Source organism: Mauremys reevesii, linkage group 1 (assembly GCF_016161935.1).
Source record: "Mauremys reevesii isolate NIE-2019 linkage group 1, ASM1616193v1, whole genome shotgun sequence".
NCBI lineage: Eukaryota > Metazoa > Chordata > Testudines > Geoemydidae > Mauremys > Mauremys reevesii.
In genome coordinates, this window is record NC_052623.1 from 262,221,216 (window position 1) to 262,242,591 (window position 21,376).

At 44.1% G+C, this 21,376-nt stretch overlaps 2 protein-coding genes across 5 annotated transcripts in view; one reads left to right on the forward strand and one right to left on the reverse strand.

Moving 5' to 3' along the window:
- Positions 1 to 722: 722 nt before the first annotated feature.
- On the forward strand, positions 723 to 10,383 carry NOPCHAP1 (NOP protein chaperone 1). The gene is made up of 4 exons (XM_039484779.1): positions 723 to 970; positions 6,167 to 6,253; positions 8,063 to 8,199; positions 9,269 to 10,383. Exons 1-4 carry the CDS (start codon positions 859 to 861, stop codon positions 9,452 to 9,454), a joined length of 522 nt encoding a protein of 173 aa, XP_039340713.1. The 5' UTR covers positions 723 to 858; the 3' UTR covers positions 9,455 to 10,383.
- Positions 10,384 to 10,468: 85 nt separating this feature from the next.
- The window catches only part of ALDH1L2 (aldehyde dehydrogenase 1 family member L2), a 50,974-nt gene continuing 40,066 nt past the window's right edge, over positions 10,469 to 21,376 (reverse strand). For all 4 annotated transcript variants that reach the window (XM_039484760.1, XM_039484746.1, XM_039484753.1 and 1 more), the window contains 5 exons: positions 20,690 to 20,788; positions 19,736 to 19,901; positions 18,650 to 18,755; positions 15,485 to 15,684; positions 10,469 to 12,676 (listed from right to left, as the gene is read on the reverse strand). In XM_039484760.1, the coding sequence (XP_039340694.1) occupies positions 12,621 to 12,676; positions 15,485 to 15,684; positions 18,650 to 18,755; positions 19,736 to 19,901; positions 20,690 to 20,788 (627 nt within the window). In that variant the 3' untranslated portion in view covers positions 10,469 to 12,620. The remainder of the gene's footprint in view (positions 12,677 to 15,484; positions 15,685 to 18,649; positions 18,756 to 19,735; positions 19,902 to 20,689; positions 20,789 to 21,376) is intronic.

Here is a 21,376-nt window from a genome sequence, read left to right on the forward strand (position 1 = left end):
CCCAGCTCGGGGTGGCTCAGAGCCGCAGCCTGGCCACAGTAAGAGCCTGGCCCCCTGCTGAGGGGAGCCGCAGCACACTCTCCACCAATCCTGGCCCTGGGGCCCAAGCAGCCCCAGGCCCATGTCCCTGCCCCCCAGTTCCCCACCCAGGGCAGGTGGAGGATCCACGCTGGTGCCTCACAGCTGCCCACTGGGTTCTTACCATCAGAGCCCTGCGTGGATACAAAATTTGTATCCGCATCCGTGCTACTATCTGCAGAAATGGTCCATGGCTATAGAGCGGATACACATGGATGTGCAGGGCTCTAGTTACAACACTGTGAATGTTCAGATTTAAATATCTGAAACTTGCTATTTTTAAAATCGTATGACCATAAAATTGACCAAAATGGACTGTGAATTTCGTAGGGCCCTAATTATCAGATTATACAGACAGATTGAAATTATAACATTAGTAACTATAGCACAGGCGGTTGCCTTGCCCTCCCCCATCTCCCTGCATGCCGTCTCTGAGCCAGCCAGCCAGCCCTTACTCAGCAGGGAGATGTCAGCAACGCCCCTTGCTTCGGTCTCAGAAGAGTTTTCAGGAACTTTAAAAAAAACCCGCAGCGGGTGGCAGAGCCCCCCGGCCGGTTCGCCCAGAAACGCTCCGTTTGTCATTGTCCAATCAGGGCTCAGTCTCTCACTGACGTCAAGGGTCGCTCGGCCGCTCCTGGGCAGCGAGAGAACCGCGAGCGCCGGGGGCTGCCTCGCCCCAAGCCGCGCTGGCTCCTCCGGGCTCCAGGAGGCGCCGTGGCGCAGCGCGAGGCCGCTAGGCTGCGGCTAGAGCGGAGCCCCGACACCCTCCCGCCCGCGCATATGGCAGGAAGCGGCGTGCGCAGGCCCGAGAGCCCGATGGCGCTGAAGGAAGGTGCCGCGGCCGCGGGCGCCGCTGCCTCCAGGGAGCTGCTGTCCGTGGGGAGCGGAGGAGGTAGCCGGTGCAGGCCGCCGCGTCCCCGGGCTGGGGAGGGAGGGAGCAGCCGCCTGCGGGCAAGAAGCGGGGCGGAGGATGGGAAGCGGCGCGTGACGGGAGGCGGTTTGCTCCCGCGCGCGGTCTGTTGTCGCCCCCGCGTTTCAGCGACGGCGGCGAGGAGCGGGCGGGTAACGCGGCCAGAGAGCAGCGCGCGCTGCCTGCGTGGCAGTTTGGGGGTCCGCCTCGCGCGGCCGCTGTTGCGCAAGCCGCGACCACGCGGCGCCGTCCTGATTCCGCTGCAGGGGCAGGCGGGGCAGGGTGCCGAGGGCCCCGCTTGTTGGGGGGGCGGAATGTCTCAGTTTCCGCTCGAACCCCCCCCCCCCCGGGGGGCATGAAACGCTCTCAGCTCCCCAGGCCGCCGGCGCGTGCCCTGGAGAAGGCGAAGCACAGGCTCGCGCCGGCCCTTTCAGCCCATCCGCTGAGGCCGCGGGGAGTGGGGCCGGGCGGTCTGGGGGCGGGAAGGCTGCACCACGTCCCGGGAAGCTGCTGAGCCCAGAACTGACCCCTCCTGACTAACGCGGGGGGGGGGGTACTTTCGGGGGAGAGGGGAGCGAATAGTAAATTTCCTGCCAAATGCATTGTTCTGGGGGGACCCAAACGAGTCACAAATGGGCCGACTTCGGTGAATAGTTTTGGCCAGAAACATTTAAAAAAAAACAACCTGGAAACAAATTTTTGGGCAGTGTTGAAAAGGTTCGGTTTTGGAAGTGTCAAAACAAACTATTTTTGGCATTTTGCTTTCAATCAGTGTTTTCTAAATGAAATGTTGATTCGAATCGAGTTTTCAGGTTTGATATTGGGCAGAAGAGTTGGTGGAAAAACAGTTTTCATAGAATCCTAGGACTGGAAGGGACCTCGAGAGGTCATCTAGTCCAGTCCTCTGTACTCACGGCAGGACAAAATATTATCTAGTCCAGAGGGGGGCAAATTACGGCCCCTGGGCCACATCCGGCCCACAGGACCCTTCCCTCTGGCCCCCAAGCGCCTGCCAGGGAGCAGTGTCAGGACAGCCTTGCAGAGGAGCCAGCCCAACTCCCCAGCACCATAGTGAGTGGGGTGGAGGGTAGCCCCTGGCCCCTCCCTTTCTTCTCCCCTCCCTCCCTCACAGTTCCCCCAGGGCTTGGGCAGCATGGCTGCAGCTCTGCGGCTATAGCGCTGATAGACCTGGTGCTCCAGGGCGGTGCAGTCAGGGGCGGTTCTAGGGATTTTGCTGCCCCAAGCACGGCAGGCAGGCTGCCTCCTGCGGTTTGCCTGCGGAGGGTCTGCTGGTCCCGCAGCTTTGGCGGACCTCAGAGATCCACCGAAGCCGTGGACCAGCGGACCCTCTGCAGGCAAGCCGCCGAGGGCAGCCTGCCTGCCACCCTCATGGCACCGGCAGAGCGCCCCCCGCGGCTTGCCGCTCCAAGCACGCGCTTGGCGTGCTGGGGCCTGGAGCGCCCCAGGGTGCAGTTGGGGAGCAGAGGGAGTTCCCAGGGGCGGTGTCAAGGGGCCTGGGCCCTGCTGCCAGGGACAGGGGCAGAGCATGCCTGGCCCCAGCAGTCAAGACCAGGTAGGGAGTGAGCCCTGCCAGGGAGAGCAGCCAAATGAGCAGGGGAAACAGACAGGGAAAGGACTGAGTCCCTCTTTCCCCCACCCCACAGGTAATGAGCGGGGGGGGCGGGTTGGATAAGGGGCTGGGGTCCCCGGGGGTGATGAGCACGGGGGATTGGATAGGGGACGAGCGTCCCATGGGGATGGACAGAGGGCAGAGAACAGGGGTGTTTGGATAGGATGTGGGAGTCCCGGGGGGTTGGATTGGGGGGGAGTCCAGGGGGCTGGATAGGTGGCTGGGGCCAGGCCACGCCTCACTGTTTGGGGAGGCATAGCCTCACCCATCCCTCCATACAGTTTCTGTACCTGATATGGCCCTAGGCCGAAAAAGTTTGCCCACTCCTGATCTAGACCATCCCTGACAGGTGTTTGTCTAACCTCCTCTTAAAAATCCCCAATGATGGAGATTCCAGTGCTTAACCACTCTGACAGAAAGTTTTTCCTAATGTCTAACTTAAACCGCTCTTGCTGCAATTTAAGCCCATTGCTGCTTGTCCTATCCTCAGAGGTTAAGAAGAACAATTTTTTTTCCCTCTTCCTTGTAACAACCTTTTGTGTACTTGAAAACTGTTATCTTGTCCCCTCTCATGGCTTGTCTACACCACTGCACAGTGTCAATTTAAGATACGTAACTTCAGCTACGTGAATAGCATAGTTGATGTACTTAGATCTACTCACCGTGATGTCTCCGCTGTGGTTAGTCAACTTTGCTTGCGCTTCTCGTTCTGGTGGAGTATCGGAGTCAAGGGGAGAGCACTCAGCAGTCAATTTATCGCATCTATCTAGATGCGATAAATCAACCCCTGCTGGATCGATCACTGCATGCCGATCCGGCGGGTAGTGTAGCCAAGCCCTCAGTTTTCTCTTCTCCAGACTAAACAAACCTAACTTTTTCAATCTTCCCCCATAAGTCATGTTTTCTAGACCTTTAATCATTTTTGTTGCTCTTCTCTGGACTTTCTCCAATTTGTCCATATCCTTCCTGAAATGTGGCACCCAGAACTGGACATAATACTCCAGTTGAGGCCTAATCAGCGTGGAGTAGAGTGGAAGAATTACTTCTCATGTCTTGCTTACAACATTCCTGCTAATACATCCCAGAATGATTTTTTCTTTTTTTGCAACAGCGTTACACTGTTGACTCATATTTAGCTTGTGATCCACCATGACCCCCAGATCCCTTTCTGCAGTACTTCTTCCTCGGCAGTCATTTCCCATTTTGTATGTGTGCAACTGATTGTTCCTTCCTGACTGGAGTACTTTGCATTTGTCCTTATTGAATTTCATCCTATTTACTTCGGACAGTTTGTCCAGAGCATTTTGAATTTTATCCTATCTTTCAAAGCACTTGCAACCCCTCCCAGCTTGGTATCATCCACAAACATTATAAGTGTACTCTCTATGCCATTATCTAAATCATTGATGAGGATATTGAACAGAACCAGACCCAGAATCAATTCCTGCAGGACCCTACTCATTATGCCCTTCCAGCATGACTGTGGACCACTGATAACTACTCTCTGGGAATGATTTTCCAACCAGTTATGCACCAGTTTTGGTTTGAAACTAACTGATTTTTTTAAAATTATTTTTTGGTTTGATTACCTCAGGGGTGGCCAACCTGTGGCTCCAGAGCCACATGCGGCTCTTCAGAAGTTAATACCGTGTTTTTCCGTGTATAAGACTATACTTTTTCCTAAAATCCTTAGACTAAAAATTGAGGGTAGTTTTATACATGGAAGTAAGCCCCCTGCCCTCTGACCCCCCCAACCCCTCTCCCCCCCCCCCCCCGAACTCCCCTGCCCTCTCTCCAACACCCCCTCCCTGCCCCCTTACCGCGCTGCCTGCACGTGGCTGGCGGCGCTACAGTCCATCCGCGGCTGGAGCTGGGAGCGCGGGGCCGGGACAGGAGTTGCGGGGCCGGAGCCGGAGGATGTGGCGGGAGCCGGGCGGCCGGAGCCACGGGGCCAGGCAGTGTCCGGAGCAGGGCATCCGGGTAGGTGGGATCGCGGCCGCCGCAGTGCCCGGACCGCACTACCGGAGCCGGGCGGCCGGGGACGCGGGGTGCCAGGCGGCCAGGGTGCCGGCGGCTCCCGGCTCCCCAGCCGCCCGCTCCCGGCCCGGTAGTGCGGTCCGGGACGCCGGGCGGCTGGGGAGCCGGGACGCCGGGCGGCTCTCAGCTGCCCGCTCCCCGGCTCCGGTAGTGCGGTCTGGGCACTGCGGCGGCTGGGGAGCTGGGGTGCCGGGTGGCTGGGGAGCCAGGCGGCTCCCCAGCCGCCCGCTCCCCGGCTTTGGTAGTGCGGTCTGGGCACTGCGGCGACTGTGGACATGGGGAGCCGGGCGGCTGGGGACCGGGGGAGCCGGGCGGCAGGAGTCCGGGCAGGGCCGGGGAGAGACGCGGCCGCCGCCGGAGACCAGCCGGGCGCACGGCCCTCCTCCTTCCCTCTACCCCTACCAATCAAACAAAAAAACCGGCAGCGCAGCCGGAGCAGCGGGGGGGAGGGACCTGCAGCGTGGCCAGAGGGGCTAAGCAGGGAAAGAAAACAAAACAAAAAAAAACCTGGGGCATGGCTGGAGCAACAAAGCAGGGGGAAAAAAAAACCAAAACACCTGAATTTGGGGTTAGAAAAGTGGGGGCGTCTTATACATGGGGGCGTCTTATACACGGAAAAATATGGTATGTGGCTCCTTGTATAGGAATCAACTCCAGGGCTGGAGCTACAGGCGCCAGCTTTCAGATGTGCTGGGGGATGCTCACTGCTCAACCCCTGGCTCTGCCACATGCCCTGCCCCCACTCCACCCCTTCCTGCCCCCTCCCCTGCCGTGCCCTCCTCCCTTCCCCTCCCCCCAGAGCCTCCTGCATGCCATGAAACAGCTGATTGGGGGGGAGGGAGAGGCACTGACTGGCAGGGCTGCCAGTGGGTGGGAGGCACTGGGAGCGGGGTGGGAAGCTGATGAGGGGGTGGCTGATGTATTACTGTGGCTCTTTGGCAATGTACATTGGTAAATTCTGGCTCCTTATCAGGCTCAGGTTGGCCACCCCTGGACTACCTGGTGGAAAAATCAGTTATTCCTGCAGGTCTAATGCTGAGCCTCTCTAGCTTGTGGGATGACATTCTCAGCCCAAGGCACTATACATACATATTATTTTCATGCAAAGGCTTATCTGTTAATCCCTACATATGTTCCAAAGGAGAACAAGTTTAACTATACCTGGTATTGCTGATGTAATGCTAAGTAAATAAGAGGAAAAATACTAAGGATGTACTGTAATGTCAGACCTTTAAAGGATAAAACTAGAAGGGTACTGAATGTTTTCAGACTTCTGATAGGATAAAGAAATCATTCTAAAATAAACTTTTAAAAGTCTCATTTTAATTAGTGATAAGTAATTCCTTTGAAATTGGTCATCCCATTTGCTGTATTAAGAGTTGACTAGTTAAATTGTCCAACTAATGAAAACTTTCTTAAATTGTCTCTTTTTTGGTGCAAATCTAAATAAATAAGGGAGCTAGTATCACGTTAGTAAATAGTGAAATAACTGATGTAATTTTTCTTTGTAGGTATTCATGACACACTGTTGATTAACTCAAAACATGCCGGCAAAAAGGTCACAAATTTAGAGACAGTAAGGATACCAAGAAGTAACAGTAAGTGCATCTTTTCCTAATGGGACTATGTTGATCACTGTTTAAGTTGCTTTGTGAACCTGAAAAGCACATAACCACGACTATACCTAACGTTAATTTAGCCGACTGCTGAAGCAGTTAGCATTTGAAAATCAATTAACAGCATAAGTTTTAAATAGTTTTAAACCTATTTTTGCTACTTGTGAATCTGCAGATTTCTCTCTTGCCGTTGCCCATATGGATGTTCCCCCTGCTATTTATGTTGGAGCTTGAAACTAACTAGGCCTTTTTTACTCACCAGATAAAATGGGCACAGTTCTCAGAATATTTCTCATGTAGTTAACTGATCCTGCAGAGGGAGCACAAAGCATTAATTCTGCATAATATTTTTGTAAACATTTGGTGTTTTAGGGCATAATTCTACAAACCCCACTGGTGTCAGAGGGAGTATTTCTGTATGTAGAGGGCTTGCAAGATTGAACCTCTGGTGTTACATTTCCAAGTAGTGTAAAAATGGACTTCTAATATCGAAACTAGTTTCTTAACCTCACTTTTAAAAAGAATACTGTCAAAATCAATAAGCCAGATTACTATCACTATCTATTCAGTGATCACATTGAATGGCTTCAGAGAAGGTATTTTTCTGCATTTGATCCATGTGCCTTGTCCCCTAATCAAAGACACAGAGTTAACTGGCAGTGTTGTCTGATTGTGGTATAAAGTGACACATCGTCAGGATTTTTATTCTTTTCACAGAAGACAAATTATTAGTGATTTCTCAACCTTGGATTGTATTTGCTTAGTATGCAAAGGACTTCTGCTTTTCATATAACCATTCTAATCTCTATATTCAAAACCAATTTGCTAGTATAAAGTATTGGATGCTAGTATATCTTTTTAAAATAATCATTCCTTTTTTAATAACCTTTCAAAATTATCTTCAACTTGTATTTGAGATGATGATAAAGGAGGAAATATGGAGTTCTTTCTTTGACAGAACTCGTTGAGGAGAGTCAGTGTGGCATAAAGTAGTAGTTTGTAAGGGACTTTACTAGAGTTGAATCAGAATAGTGCAGCCTTACTGCAAGAGAGGGAAAAGGCTATTTGAAAAAAGTGTGGAAGTATAATGTTAATCTGCGAGTGGAAGGGAGGGGACATGGCCATGACCCATCAAATGGCAAAGATGTCCCAACATTGGTGGGAAGTCCCATGGAGCTTGGCAACATCCCTGCAAAAGGCCAGCTCCTCCATGTTGTCACCTACGCTGCCTTCTTGGCAGCATAACACACTTGGTAGAAAGCTGCTTCTGAGGTTGCTTTCTCCTATCAGTAGCACAGCTTTCTTGACAGTTGTGCCATCACTGACACCCCACCCCCCCCAATCTTCTCTTGGACCTTGCCTCTTTGCTCCAAGAGGGGAGAAGGTAAGGTACAGTACTTCACAGGAGGTAATATTGATGTGGAGCATCCTGAGTGTTTCATTTTTTGGTGTGTGTTTAAAACAATAGAATTTTGCTATGAAGCGTCTGTTGGACTCGCCATATTTTAGTTTTTAAAAAAGTCAAATAAAAGCCATGACATGACTCCCTTAGTGAACCATTTGGACTGATGCACAAGTTCCATGATATTATACACTGCATGTGCCCTGAAAAGTTGAGCAATCTGGTCAATAAAGTAGTAACTTTATTCCCAAATGAATTGTTAAATATTGTAGACAACCTGAAAGTTCAAAATTAAAACAGTTAAATCCTGTGTTAATGAGATATTCATGTCTTTGTACTGCAAAATCTAAATATGCATATATGGTATAATCTCACTATTTCTGCCTTAGTTTTGGACAGAGTTCAGAGCTTTCTACCGCAGATGGCCCTTGCAAACAATGAGCTAAGAAGAGAAATGGCAACAGCACCAGCTCATCAGTTTGATATTGAAAATCTAGACAGCTGCCTTGAAAATATTATAGAGATGGTAAATATATTTCTTGTGTTTTTGCTTCTGTAAAGAAAATTTAGTGCTGTGGCGTAAAACTCTTCACTCAGTCTTAGGATGGGTTTGTTTGAAAAATAAAGCTCAGAGTTTCCTCTTTTATATTCCTTTATAATTTAGATCTGAAACTAGCCATAAATTTAAAGCAAAGTATGCTACTTGCTCTTCATGACATAGTAATCTTGTCCACCACTGAAACTTGAAGATAAACTGCTAGAGAGAAAGTAGTTGAACCCAGAATACGAGCTGCCTCTAAAGCTCTAATCCTGGCAATGAGTAATTTTTGTAATTACAGATAGTAAATTTAACAAGATTAAGTTTTTGTTTTCAAAATAATCTGACTTTCAATGAATCGTAATTCAAGATTGTATAGTAAGTAACAATAACAAGTGTTCTGTTATGTTTACAGGACACCTTTTAAGTAGTTTAAGGCCCAAAATCTGGGTCTCGAGTATGTCAAGTATAACAAAACTTAAAAACCTTAATTATGATCTCTCAAATACAAGAGTTTCCAATAATATTTACTTCAACATCCCTCTCTGGTGTTTTCACATTATGCTAATGTCTGAGAACCCCAATGCAAAACTCCAGTGAGTCAAAATATATGAGAGAGCCCCTGGAAAATTATATTTTCAGACTTGGATTCTTGTCTGAAAAATCCAGCCTTTTGCGCCCTTCATTTGTCAGTTTAAACCAGAAGCCTTCACTATAGACAAAGTGAATTCATCAATGTACCATTCTCTTTTTGTTTCCTGTGAATTATTTAAAAAGAACTATTACTTTATTACTGAGCACTACAGGTGCTTAGAATGTCTAAACTCATTTTTCATACTTAAACTTTCGTGTTTATAGTGATCCCTAAAAAACTTGCAAATATTTCCAGTCTAACAAGGTCTACTTACTTTTTGCATAGTACATAATTGATGACTTTATGGTAAGGATGTTCATGTGTATTAAGGTCCTGGATTGATATTTTTTTTATACAAAAATCATAAAAGCAATATGTAGATATATGGATTGTTCATTTTTTAAGAACTGTTGTTTCTTGCAGAATGTAGCCTTGGTTGAATTAAGTGGTTCTGACACGGATGAAGAAGAAATAATTTCAGAAGACAGCTCAGAATCTGAAGAGGACAGTTGTGCAACTGATGAAGTTACCATAGAAACAATAAAACTTCCAAAACAAAAAGGAGAAAAGGGCAAAATAGAAATTTTGGACAGCAAAGTGAATGAGTAGATAGAACTATTTTCAGATTTCCATTTCTGAATGTATCATGTCCTGACTACTTTGAAGGCTTGACCCTTAGAAAACTAGCTAATTTCCACGTATGTGTCACCTGGAAACTTGCGAACTCCCAGTCACTTATGTCACTGGAAGTACTGTGTTTAGTAGGGTGGAGAGTTTTTTATGGCTGGGAGGAAAGCTGGAGCTCTTAGGACTAAATCCTGACCTATCCCCCAAGCTATATAGAAATGAGTTGCATCAGGAGGTCAGGTTGGGGAAGAAACAGCATGAAACTTAGTAATTTGAGAGGCTGCACTGTAAAGCCTGGCAAGAAATGTGAAGTTGGCCTGTTGCGAGTTGAAGAGCGGGTTACTAGGGTGTGAGGTACTTACTTCAGGAGAGGGAAATAAGTAGATTAGAGGAAGACAAAGCTTGTGTTTTGAGATGAGAATAAATATGCTAAGATATTAAAGAATTATATACTTGTCTTCACTAGCAAATACTAAAAACGAGCACACTCGGTGCTTCAAGAGTTAAGTCTAAGGAAATATGCCTAATTTAGTCTTGCCTCCTTAATTTTATAGGGAGCAATTTGGGCTATTTTACTGTATTTAGTTTAGACATGTTTTGCTTTTCAAATTATGTATCTGAATGCCTTTGTAAATTATAACTTGTTTCTCAAAGAAACAGTATTTTGTATAATAATTTAAGGTTATATTCTTACTGTATTTACTTAGCTACAGAAGATTGACTAGCAAGCTGCAGTTAAACACAGGATTTAAAATTAATTATTTAAAATTATATTTTTATTCTGTTTTTCTTAAAGATAACTGTTTGGAACATTTGGTCAAGATGATCAATACCATTTCTAGGCTTTGTTGAAGAGCATGTCCTCTTATCTGTCTTTATTAATAGGAAAAATAAAATCTTACTGGCATCAATTACTATTGTGATTCAATTTATGGGTTATTTTAGCTAAATTTGTAGTCCAAAGCAGGTCCTTTGACTCATGTTGGTAGTAATCAATCTTTCTGAAAAGCAGCAGCACTTGGGATATGGACTTTATAAAAACACAATACTGAGGTGGTTAGTTTCCACTTATGAATTATGGTACATTAGAATTAAACTGTCCAAACAGTTTTAAATCTGGAGGGAAACTGGCCTAAGATGCAACACTGGACTGCTAGTCTCACACATCACTTTAACATTGCTTTCCACTGGAAGGAGATTTAGACATGCCAATTTTACTCAGCACAGCTATTTAATGACCCATATCTAGCCTTGTTTCTCTGGCTGTTGTATCAAAGAACCTCCTAAATATCAGTCAACTGACAAAATCCAAGGCAGTTGGGGAACTAGTATAGTTGTCTGTTGAAGGTACTGTTTCTATGGTAAATTAAACACTTCAGGTACCTTTATTTGGATAGCCTGGATACTGTTTTATACTAAGGTTTGCAGTGGCATCTTTATAGACTAATTTTACTCAATTGTATTTCAAATACACTTTGTCTACATGCCAAGTGAAGGAATTATGCGGTGATTTAATGGTACATTGCACAATGTGGATACAGCTTGTTTATGATGTCACACTTCATAAACCTTGATTAATGGCTGTGTAAACTGTGTCCAGAACTGAATATTTAACTGTTGACCGTGTTTATGTGCCTGGTAAATTGAAGGTAAAAAATTGTCTTCTGGCTAGACCACTTTTACTACAAAAACATATTCCACATTAACTTGTGTCTAACATTTGGCTATTTAAGTAGGAAAATAATTACATAGATCTAATATAAACAGATAATTTTGTTCCTGTTATACCAGCTAGAGATGAGAAAAAAAAAATAAAAGTTTTTTGGGTTGGTAGCTGATCTGGAAAAAAAACAACAAAATTGATTCATTTCAAACTGACACAATTTGTTTTTTCTTGCCAAAACAAAAAAATGTTGTTTGAGTCAATTCTAACTGACACTTTGAAACAGTTTAAGACTTTAAATATTTTCCTTTAAAAGAAAAAAAGGAAAAAAACCCAAACCCAGCAGCAACTATATGCTAAATTTACACATGGCTTTGGTCTCACCAAAACTAGTTTTCAGGAAACTTACTGTTCACTAAAAAAACTTCACTGGCTGTAATACCTGTTTTCAGAAGGTGCATACATTTGGAACACTATTCAGCTGATCTCACAAACTGATTAAAAAATTGGCTGTATCATGCTGTAGCTTTGTGGTACAGTAGTTTCTCTTAAAATGTTTCTTGAAGTACAGAATGTGCAAACTTATGTTCATTATCTTGAAAAAACACTTGGTCATTATGTCAGATGTCAAGTACTAAATAGAAAGGATAAGTAAAAATACAATTAATATCTGACTTTATAGCATAGTAACTGCCTAATGCCATAATCTTGCATTAAATTCTCCTTGAGGTAACACAAGTGTATGTAATATGAAATAATTATGCCACATACAACAGTGATAGCAGACACATACACAGACACAGCTGGTTTAAATCTATTAATATAACCACCATTCACAATCCCATATAAATTGCACATTCCACATTGGCAAAAAGATAGAAAATATTTTCTAACTTCAGCTTAATATTCATAGTTTAACAAAGATCATAGTAAGTGCACTTTCTTGCATTTATTTACATTTTATGGCACTAAGGTTTCCTATACTGCTGAAAAGTCAGAGCTGTATACTTTTGTTGAAAAACTTGATCTGTTTTATAACAAAACTGTATAATGTGCATTTTAAAGTACAGTTTTAAGAGAAGCTTAATGACTAAATGTATGTTAAAAGGTTTTAAATGATCATGTAAAATACATCTTGTATTAATAAAAAATTTAGGCACATCATGGGCCCAATCCTTGAGTCTTACATAAGCAATCTCCCATTGCCTGAGTTAAGAACAACTTGGAAGGTTTAGGTATGTGGACATTTAGATAAGTAAAGACCAAATTCTAGTTCCACTAAAGTAAGTTGCCAAATTCTTTATGACTTTAGAGGGGCTAGAATTTGGTCCTTACAATTTTCCATGGATAAATACTACTTGCTTTTTGTTAGTGGTACTACTTCAGAAAGTATATCCTGGGCATTGTATTAAGTGCTTAACAGAGTACTTAAAATTGAGGCTGTCAGCAAGGGGTTTGCTTTGGCAGTCAGGCTGAGCAGTTTCTTTAATACTCCACAGTTACAGCTTTAGTTCTGAGGTACTCATGAAGAGCTTCTTCACCTATGAAAGATCAAAATGTGAAACAGTTATACCACCAGATAAAAGGACTAGTCAGAAGACTTAGTTTTAACCACTTACCAGGAATTCTGAACTGTTGCTTGCTAAGTGCTTAGGTATTTTGCATTCGCATGTTCCAAAAGCTTGTGGCCAAAGAATTACTTTTTTTTAAAAATAAATACAGAGTATATTTTAAAATACCCCACTCTTATCCCATTGACTCTACTGAGGTAAATTAAACTCTTTTTGAAGCTGAAAAAATCACTTTAGCAATAATACAATATATCATAATCTGATTACTGTCTATTATAGCACCAAAACACTATCTACTTTAGAAGTTCCCCTCGAGAGCTTCTCCCCCTCACACACACACCCTGCCAAGACAGTCTGGAGTTGCAGCTTTCCTAAAGGGCATTATACGGGGGCTACTGCTTGTGAACATTTAGAGGTTGTATCCCCTTTGCACCTTACAGGTCCTCAGGAATTAAGTCAAGACTTCCTGCGATGCACTTGGCTCTCTGACTGAAAACTTCCATTCTTGAGTTTTGCGTAGAGGTGAATGTTTCTGGAAAGTTTGACCAACACTGGACTAGCTAGCCTTAGTGGGGAAATAGATTGCTTTATGCTTAAAAAAACAGGAAAAACTGACACTCCCACATACCCCCTCTCAAAAATACCCCACAACAGCATCAAATTGACATGTCAGAGTTTAAAAAAAAAAAACACTTCAAGCTTAATACCATTGTAAGTAGGGTGGATTATAGACATGAATTTTTTTTATTTGCAGCAGAGGGTTGTTTTTTTCCCTCAAAATATTTTCTGACATACTCCCTGGTGTATCCAACATAAATTTTATCTGCTATATAAATATCAACACCTTAATACAGACGCCCCCTAACTCACACAACTGTTCCATTCCAGAAAGCCTTGCGTAACTTGAATTTTGATTAACTTGGAAACTTATACCCATACATTACGCAAACATTTCTGCAACTCAAAGCCTATTTCTGGCTTACAGAACTTTTTGCGTAAGTCGGGTCTTCCGTAACCCGGGGAGCGTCTGTACTTTGTATTCTATGGCTATGTTTAAGTGAGATACTAAATAAATCAAAGTTGGGCTTTTAAATCCATATTTAAACACCTGCCTAGTTTTTCAAAAGTGCTGGGCACTCAACCACTCCCACTGAGGTATTTTTGAAAATTATCTATCTCCTTTAAAAGTCAAAAAGCTCAAGAAATTCAGAGTAATTAGATTTAGAAAGCTACATGATGTGTATGGAATAGTTTGGGAGAAATAGTCTCATAATATGTTGGCAAAAATCAGTCTCAAACATGTGAGAATGTTAATGGCAGTGAGATGGTTCTGCAGAGAAGTGTCATGTATGTGTATGTTAGGGGTATGAAAAAACACGAGGCAATGGAAACTGATATTGATATGAAGGGTGCCACTGTGTGAATATATAGCCACATTACTATAAGTAGAGAGAGGTTTTTACTGAAAGATATGTGGGTGGGCAGAGTGCCCTGAAGGTGAATGGAAGCCAAAAGTAAGCTTCAGTATTAATATGGGTCAGGGAAACACAATTTAAGTTCCTTGGGTAAATGGATTCTTAAGTCTGATTTCCTGTCTAGTGTTTTTTTTAGTAGTATTAGTCCTAATGTTAGTTTAACTATCTTCTTAATGTTATTATCGTGTGTTTAATTGCCAAATAAAATCTGGTTTTGATTTTTAAGCCAGTCTGAAATGAAGTGAGTTTTGAAAATGACAGGGGAGTTTCTAACGGGGGACTGGAGGGAGACAGGAGCTTCAGTGTATGCTTGGGTCTGGAAGAGGCCACAGTCAATTTCCTTGAACCATGTCAAACAAGGGCTGGTGAGAACCAAACAGCCAGAAAACCACTGACCAAAGATAATTCCCATGAAGGTTGTGATGCATTTGGAGCTGCCTACTGATGATTTATTATATGAATGCTGTTTGTTAGCCTGGTTATTGCATGTTAACTGCCTGAAGGCTGTCTGGAACATATGCAGGAAAGAGGGGATGGCTCCAGGTAGAATCCTATCAACTGACACTGAAGAGTCACTGATGGACAATGTCAGAATCATTGGGTCTAAAGACTGTTTGAAAGAGAAATATATTAATGTGAACTAGGTACCTTTTAGTTCACACCAGTAGTGTCCCCATGGGGTAGTTAGCAGTGCAGTGTAAATGAGCCATTAGACACAAGGACCTGCTGGGGGTGTCTGAAGACGCTAGGACTGCACAGGTTACTATTAGGGGATGCTATGCCTTTAGGTAAGGTAGACATGCAATGTAGACTATCTATTTTTATAATCTTTTTTCTCTAATAAACTTGTTCTCCAACTAAAATAAACACTTTGGTTAAGGAAGGCTGTCTGATTACTGTATGCTGCTGGTCACAGACTCCCAAATGGAAGAATCATATGTGTCCAAATTCAGTTGGACCTGCTGGGTAAGCACAGTTGATACAAGGGGGATATTGTAAGCCAGAATCCAGTTGAAGAATAGAACTGCAAAATTCCCCCTTGAGATAGATAAAGGCATAAGGCCTGACACCTGAGAGGGTGCTCTCAAACCAGCAAGGGGTCACAGAGATGCCATTAGCCCCCTAGCGGACAACGGTGTTATTTCTTACATTTTTCCTTGCTATTTTTTAAGTGTAAAACTTGATCTATCAGGACTTTTATGGGCTTTTTTTCTCCTGTGATAGAAACTGAACAAGGCTTTTTTTAAAAAAAAATGGGTTTGGACCATCCATGTGGGGGCGGGTGGGAAACCAAAGTACTTACCTAAATCTTTTCCGAAGCCAGATTGTTTGAATCCACCAAATGGTGCTGCCACATCAGTTTTGTTATATGTGTTAATGAAAACTGTTCCTGCTTCTAGATTTTCACTAACATACAGAGCTTTGCTTAGGTCTCTTGTGAAAACCCCTGAAGCTAAGCCATATTCTGTGCTGTTTGCGCGTTTTAACACTCCGTCGACATCCCTATAATAATAATAAAAATAAATTATTTGGCTTAATTGACAGCAAGAGAAACACATCAGAGTCTCTGTTATAACAAACAACCTCCTTCTAGCTGCAGTGCAACAGCTTCTTTCCACACCCTTTTTCTTTCTAATCTCTAGTTAGCTGTTTTGAAAACATGACTATTACATACTAGTCTACTGTTAATCAGTCAGATATATGAAAATTCACATTACTGTCTCTAGTTTATACCGTTTGTAAATTAGATTACAGAATGCTTAAGGTTTCTACCAAAAAACCTCAAACAAAATGTTGTATTACACATATCAGCTTTGTGCAGCTCCAGTGGAATTCAAGGAATGAAGAAGTGCAAAAATGTTTGCAAAGCAGAGCTCTGCAGCAGAACATTCATTTTTGCTAAAATTAGCTCTAATTCCCATTTTGTTGGGGAATAAATTCTTAAAAAACCAAAGCCTTCCATGTAATAAATAAACCTTTTCATGCCATTTTCGCTGTGCTAGTTTCTATTTGTACCTTATCCCCAAACAGCTTTAAATATCCTTAGTTGTTTACAAAAATTGAATAAGTTTGATCATAGACACCGACTTTTCCTTTTCCCAGGGGGTGCTCCCCCCCTCTACTCTGCCCTGAGGCCCTACCCCCCACTCCACCCCTTCCCCCAAGGCCCCGCCTTCACTCCACCTCTTCCCACCCCTGCTTCTCCCCCTCCCCGGAAGCCCTGCCCTCACTCTGCCCCCTCCCACAAGGCCCCCTCTTGCACCGCCTCCTCCTGCCCCCTCCCACCTGCCACTCACTGGTCTCTGCCCTCCCCCAACTCCTCTCCCAGCTGCCAAACAGCTGTGGCCGGTGGGTGCTGAGCACCCACTATTTTTTTCCCGTGGGTGCTCCAGCCTCAGAACAACCATGGAGTCGGCATCTAATGAATTTGATTAAACAACTTTTTAACATGGCAGTTCATAGACTGAGTGTGTTCTATTTAGTCAAAAGCTTAATACTATATTTTCAAACTAGAAAAATTAAGGTCCCTGGAAATAATTCCATTAAGTTTATACAGTGCTTTCCCCCCGCTGAAGCTCACCCCAGTAAATTTCATTCTAGATCACTAAGGCTACATCTGCACTACACACCACTGGCAGCAGCACATAGTGTATATGTAACGACATGCCACAGTGAAAAGTGGGCTGTGTCCACACAGTGGTAGAGGGGAGGCAGCTCCTTGCTGCAGGAGCCTTTCCTTGTTAGAAAAGGCTCTGACGGGGGCTTGGCATGGGCAAAACCCCCTGCTAGAGCCTTTCCCTGCTGCTGGAGTCTTTTTCTGTGACAGGGAAAGGCTCCAGCAGTGGGGAGATAGCGGGACATTACACTGCTAAAAACAGCAGTGCAGCCAGAGAGACATGGCTTGGGGTGAGCAGAAAACTATGTAGGGTGGGTACTTGAGCACATACCCATACCCTTAAGAGAAGATGTGGCTTTACTCGCCTAAACCGTGCCTCATAGTCTACGCTGCTTTTATACCAGTGCTAAGTGGCTACACATGTATGTACTCGACATGCCACTGAATGAAGCATACACTGTAGACCAGACGTGGGCAAACTATGGCCCGCGGGACCCTCCTGCCTGGCAGTCTAGTCCCCAGCCCCTCCCCCGCTGTCCCCCCTCCCCTGCTGCCACATGGGCTGCACTCTGGCCCGCCACTCCCGCTGGGCAGCGTGGGGAGCACAGCTGGCTCTGGCCGGGTGTCGTGGCTGAGAGCTCCTGCTGCTGGTAAGGGGGTGGGGGGTTGGGTAAGGGAGCAGGAGGTCCTGGGGGGCAGTCAGGGAGGAGGGATGGGTTGGATGGGGCAGAGGTTCGGAGTGGCGGGGTGGTCAGGGGATGGGGAACAGGGAGGGTTGGGAGTGGGAGTCCCGGGGGGGCCTGGCGGGGCGGGGATGTGGATAGGGGTCCAGATGGCAGTCAAGGGACAGGGAGCAGGGGGGGTGGATAGGGGGTGGGGGTCCTGGGAGGGGGTGGTCAGGGGACAAGGAGCGTGGAGGGTTGGATGGATGGGAAGTTCTGAGGGGGGCAGTCAGGGGGTGAGAAGTGGAACGGGTCGGATGGGGGCGGGGGCCAGGCTCTTTGAGGGAGGCACAGCCTTCCCTACCCGGCCCTCCATACAGTTGCGCAACCCCGATGTGGCCCTCGGGCCAAAAAGTTTGCCCACCGCTGTTATAGACGTATTCTAGTAAACTGCAAAAAGAATAGGAATACTTGTGGCACCTTAGAGACTAACAAATTTATTTGAGCAGTTCCATTCTATGCATCCGAAGAAGTGGACTGTAGCCCACGAAAGCATATGCTCAAATAAATTTGTTAGTCTCTAAGATGCCATAAGTACTCCTGTTCATTTTGCAGTTTACTAGAGTGCAGATACAGACTAACACGGCCGCTACTCTGAAATCTAGTAAACTGGTCCACAAACTAAACAAAGGGATTGTCTCACCCCTACTGGAATGTACCCACTTCGGGAACAAAATACAGTTGTAATTAAACAGCACATAGTAATGTGACACAACAAACAGTTTGTAATGAAGAAGGGTAACTGAGCCACCAGAATCTGCACAGGGAACTGAGATACCGTAGGAAGAACGTAAGTTTTGTAGCGTGGTTAGGACACTGCATTTGACTACCCTTACTTCGCAAAAAGTGCTATTGGCTATTTAATCTCATGCAAAAGATGGTGCCTCCAGCAATGTAGTGTCCCTTACCACCTTGCTGTAGCTTTGGTTCTGTGGCAACTGAGAAGAGTAGTCTGTACTAAATGCTTTCTTCAACACCTATCTGTTCCTTAGACTAGGATTCCTATCCGCTCAGTGACTCAGCGTAACCTTATGAGATTTGGCAGGATCACAGCACCAGGTACTATGGTTGCAGTACTTACTGATAAAGTAAAACAAAATGCTATTATTGCAAATAGAACAGAACATACCCATTCTTAAACTTTGAAATTACCATAACAGGACCAAAGGATTCTTCCTTGGCAAGGTACATATGGTCTTCCACATCTGTAAATACAGTGGGTTCCATGAAGAAACCTAAACAAAGGACACAGATAGCGCATCATTTTCATGAGTAAAATATTTTTTTAGTTTGTATTCTCTCCTTCCCTACCTCCATAGTACCACACACCACACTCTCTCTGTTTTCCATATTCTGAGCTAAGTATTGTATAAGCCTAAGCAGCAGATGTAAAAATCCACTCTAAATTTTCTTTAGAGAAAGAAAACAGTATGTACAGAGACTTTCACACCAGAAGTTCTACTTTCCTAGAGATACAGGCCAGGTGTGCAGAAGAAAAGGTTTGCTGGTACAGTTATATCAGCAAACTATCCTAGTCAAGGTTCAGTTTGTATCAACAAAAAAGTGCTTTTGCTAGAATAAGTTATACCATTCCCTGAACAAACTAAGCTATACTGGCAAAAGTAATTTTTAATCGGTATAACTGCATCTACACTCGGGCTTTTGCCAGTGTAAAACTCGCAAAAAAACCCAACAACATCAAAAACACACCATCGCTCACCAAGGTTACTATGCTGGCAAAAGTTTTTAGTTTAGACTTGACCTAAGTCTCAATTTAGTTTCTGGTGTGTCAGCTGCACAACTTCCATTAATGGTATATGGGAGCTGTGCCGTGAAAGCCGTATGTATCAAGTGAGGACTATTCCCCTTAGTCTCTATATAAAAGCCAGTCCTAGCAAAGAAATATTGTAGAAGAGGCTGAGTTTCTCCTTACATGTAAATATTTGAAGAGTTCTTCAGTATGAGCCATCTCTTTCTTCCAGGTCTTTATGCCAAGTGATTTTTCCAGGACAATGACACCCTACTTTATTTAGGTATACGTCATAGAGTCCTCTACCTTAGTGGCCACAGGAAAGAAACCATGTAGCTGTCCTTCAGCTCATTTTGTACTGTATTTCCATGAGTTTATTCCTCTTTGTGCTACACAACAGAGGGAACCATGTGGGCTTTTATTTAAAAATGTAAAAATTCAAAACATTTCCAGGTTGAATTTTACCTGGTCTACATACTTGTCTTCCTCCGTACACTAATGTTGCTCCTTCTTTCACTCCAATTTCACAATATTCCAGCAGCTTTTCCAGATGAGCCTTATGATTCTGTGGACCATGATCTGTGGCTCTATCGAGTGGGTCACCAATTTTCATCTTTTTTATTTCTTCCACCTACATGTTACCCAATTAAAATGAGAAGTTACCTAGTATGACATGCTGGCTAATTTTTTTTTGAAATGACTAGTGACTATGGGTACTTTAGTGTTGGGGTGCCCAAGTTTAAGACCACTTGAAGGGACCCAATTTTCAGAAGGAGTACTTAACACTTTCTGAAAATCAGGCTCTTTTAAGTTGTTTCAAGTTGGACACCCAAAATCACTAGTCACTTTTGAAAATATTGACAGTTGTTTTTTAGTTATTCATTTTTAAGTTTCTTCTGTTACTGTGTCTGGTATTTAAAATGTCATTGTTAACACAAGTTAACATAGTGTGGTAAGCAAGATACTGAAGCTATTTCCTATTCTAAATAGCAATAAATAACTGAGTTTTCACACAACAGTGTTGAATTTTTAATGGTGAACATTAGATACTCTTGTATAATCCCTGCTATACTTCCAGTCTTACCATATTTTTTTTCCCATATTCACAGTGGTCTTAAGTCTCATGGATACAAATTTGGCAATTTTTGCTTAGACAAATGTACAGATATAATTGATAGGATAACATCTCTTTATAAGTGTGTCACTTCTCATTGCATTTCTTGGGCAGGTGTCTCCCATTAGTACACCCTTTTCATTGCTTCATGATAGGAATCTTGATTTCCCAGCATCAGCAGCAATTGAAAGTTTAAATAACTTGCATGATACATAAACTTGTGTGTGTGTATAAAATGACTTGATCTTTGCTTTACATTGTTACTGAAGAATTTATTTTGAACATGAGCCCTTTAAATATCTTACCACTCTCCTAACAAACTCATCATGAATTGATTCTTCCACAAACAGTCTTCCAGCTGCAATGCAGTTTTCTCCCTTGTTGAAGTATACTGCTCCCATGCCCTGTGTCAGAAGAAAACACTATATTGATACTTGGTTTTATTAATTTCCCACTCCAGCTATTCCCTGGAGCTACATTCTCTCTCTCTTTTTTCCTCCTATGTCTGGATCAATCAATGTATAGAACTCTTCTTTAAAGGGGAAATATCGGCATAAAACTCATTAAAGAAATAAAAATGTTTTCTTACCTCTGGGGTAAATCCTACCCTTCTTCCCTCTATCTTCTCAACATAAAAATGTGCATGAATAGAGATGGCCCTGGGTGCAGTGGAGCTGCTGTATGTGGAGGCAGGATTTAGGGAGGTGCACACCCCCTGCACACTGTTGAGTGAAGCTCCATAGAGACACTGTACAGCATAATGGAAAAGGAGTTTGGAAGCAAGGCTGATGAATACACAACTCTGCTGATCCACTCCCCTTATGAGGGCTATGAGGGCAGTCACAGCATGTGACCCAGTGGAGAAGAATGTGTTCCCATCCTGTCAAATGCACAAAGAACCTCCCCTACATCAAGCCTATGGACTCAGGCCTCATGGAGGAGGGACAATTTGTCCCTGTTACTAACTAGTGACCATCAGAAAACTTTCAAAG

Coding starts and splice junctions, on each gene's coding strand:
- NOPCHAP1 (XM_039484779.1), top strand. CDS start 859: ATGGCAGGAAGCGGCGTGCGCAGGCCCGAGAGCCCGATGGCGCTGAAG. Junction 971..6,166: donor GTCCGTGGGGAGCGGAGGAG/GTAGCCGGTGCA, acceptor TTTTCTTTGTAG/GTATTCATGACACACTGTTG. Junction 8,200..9,268: donor TTGAAAATATTATAGAGATG/GTAAATATATTT, acceptor TGTTTCTTGCAG/AATGTAGCCTTGGTTGAATT.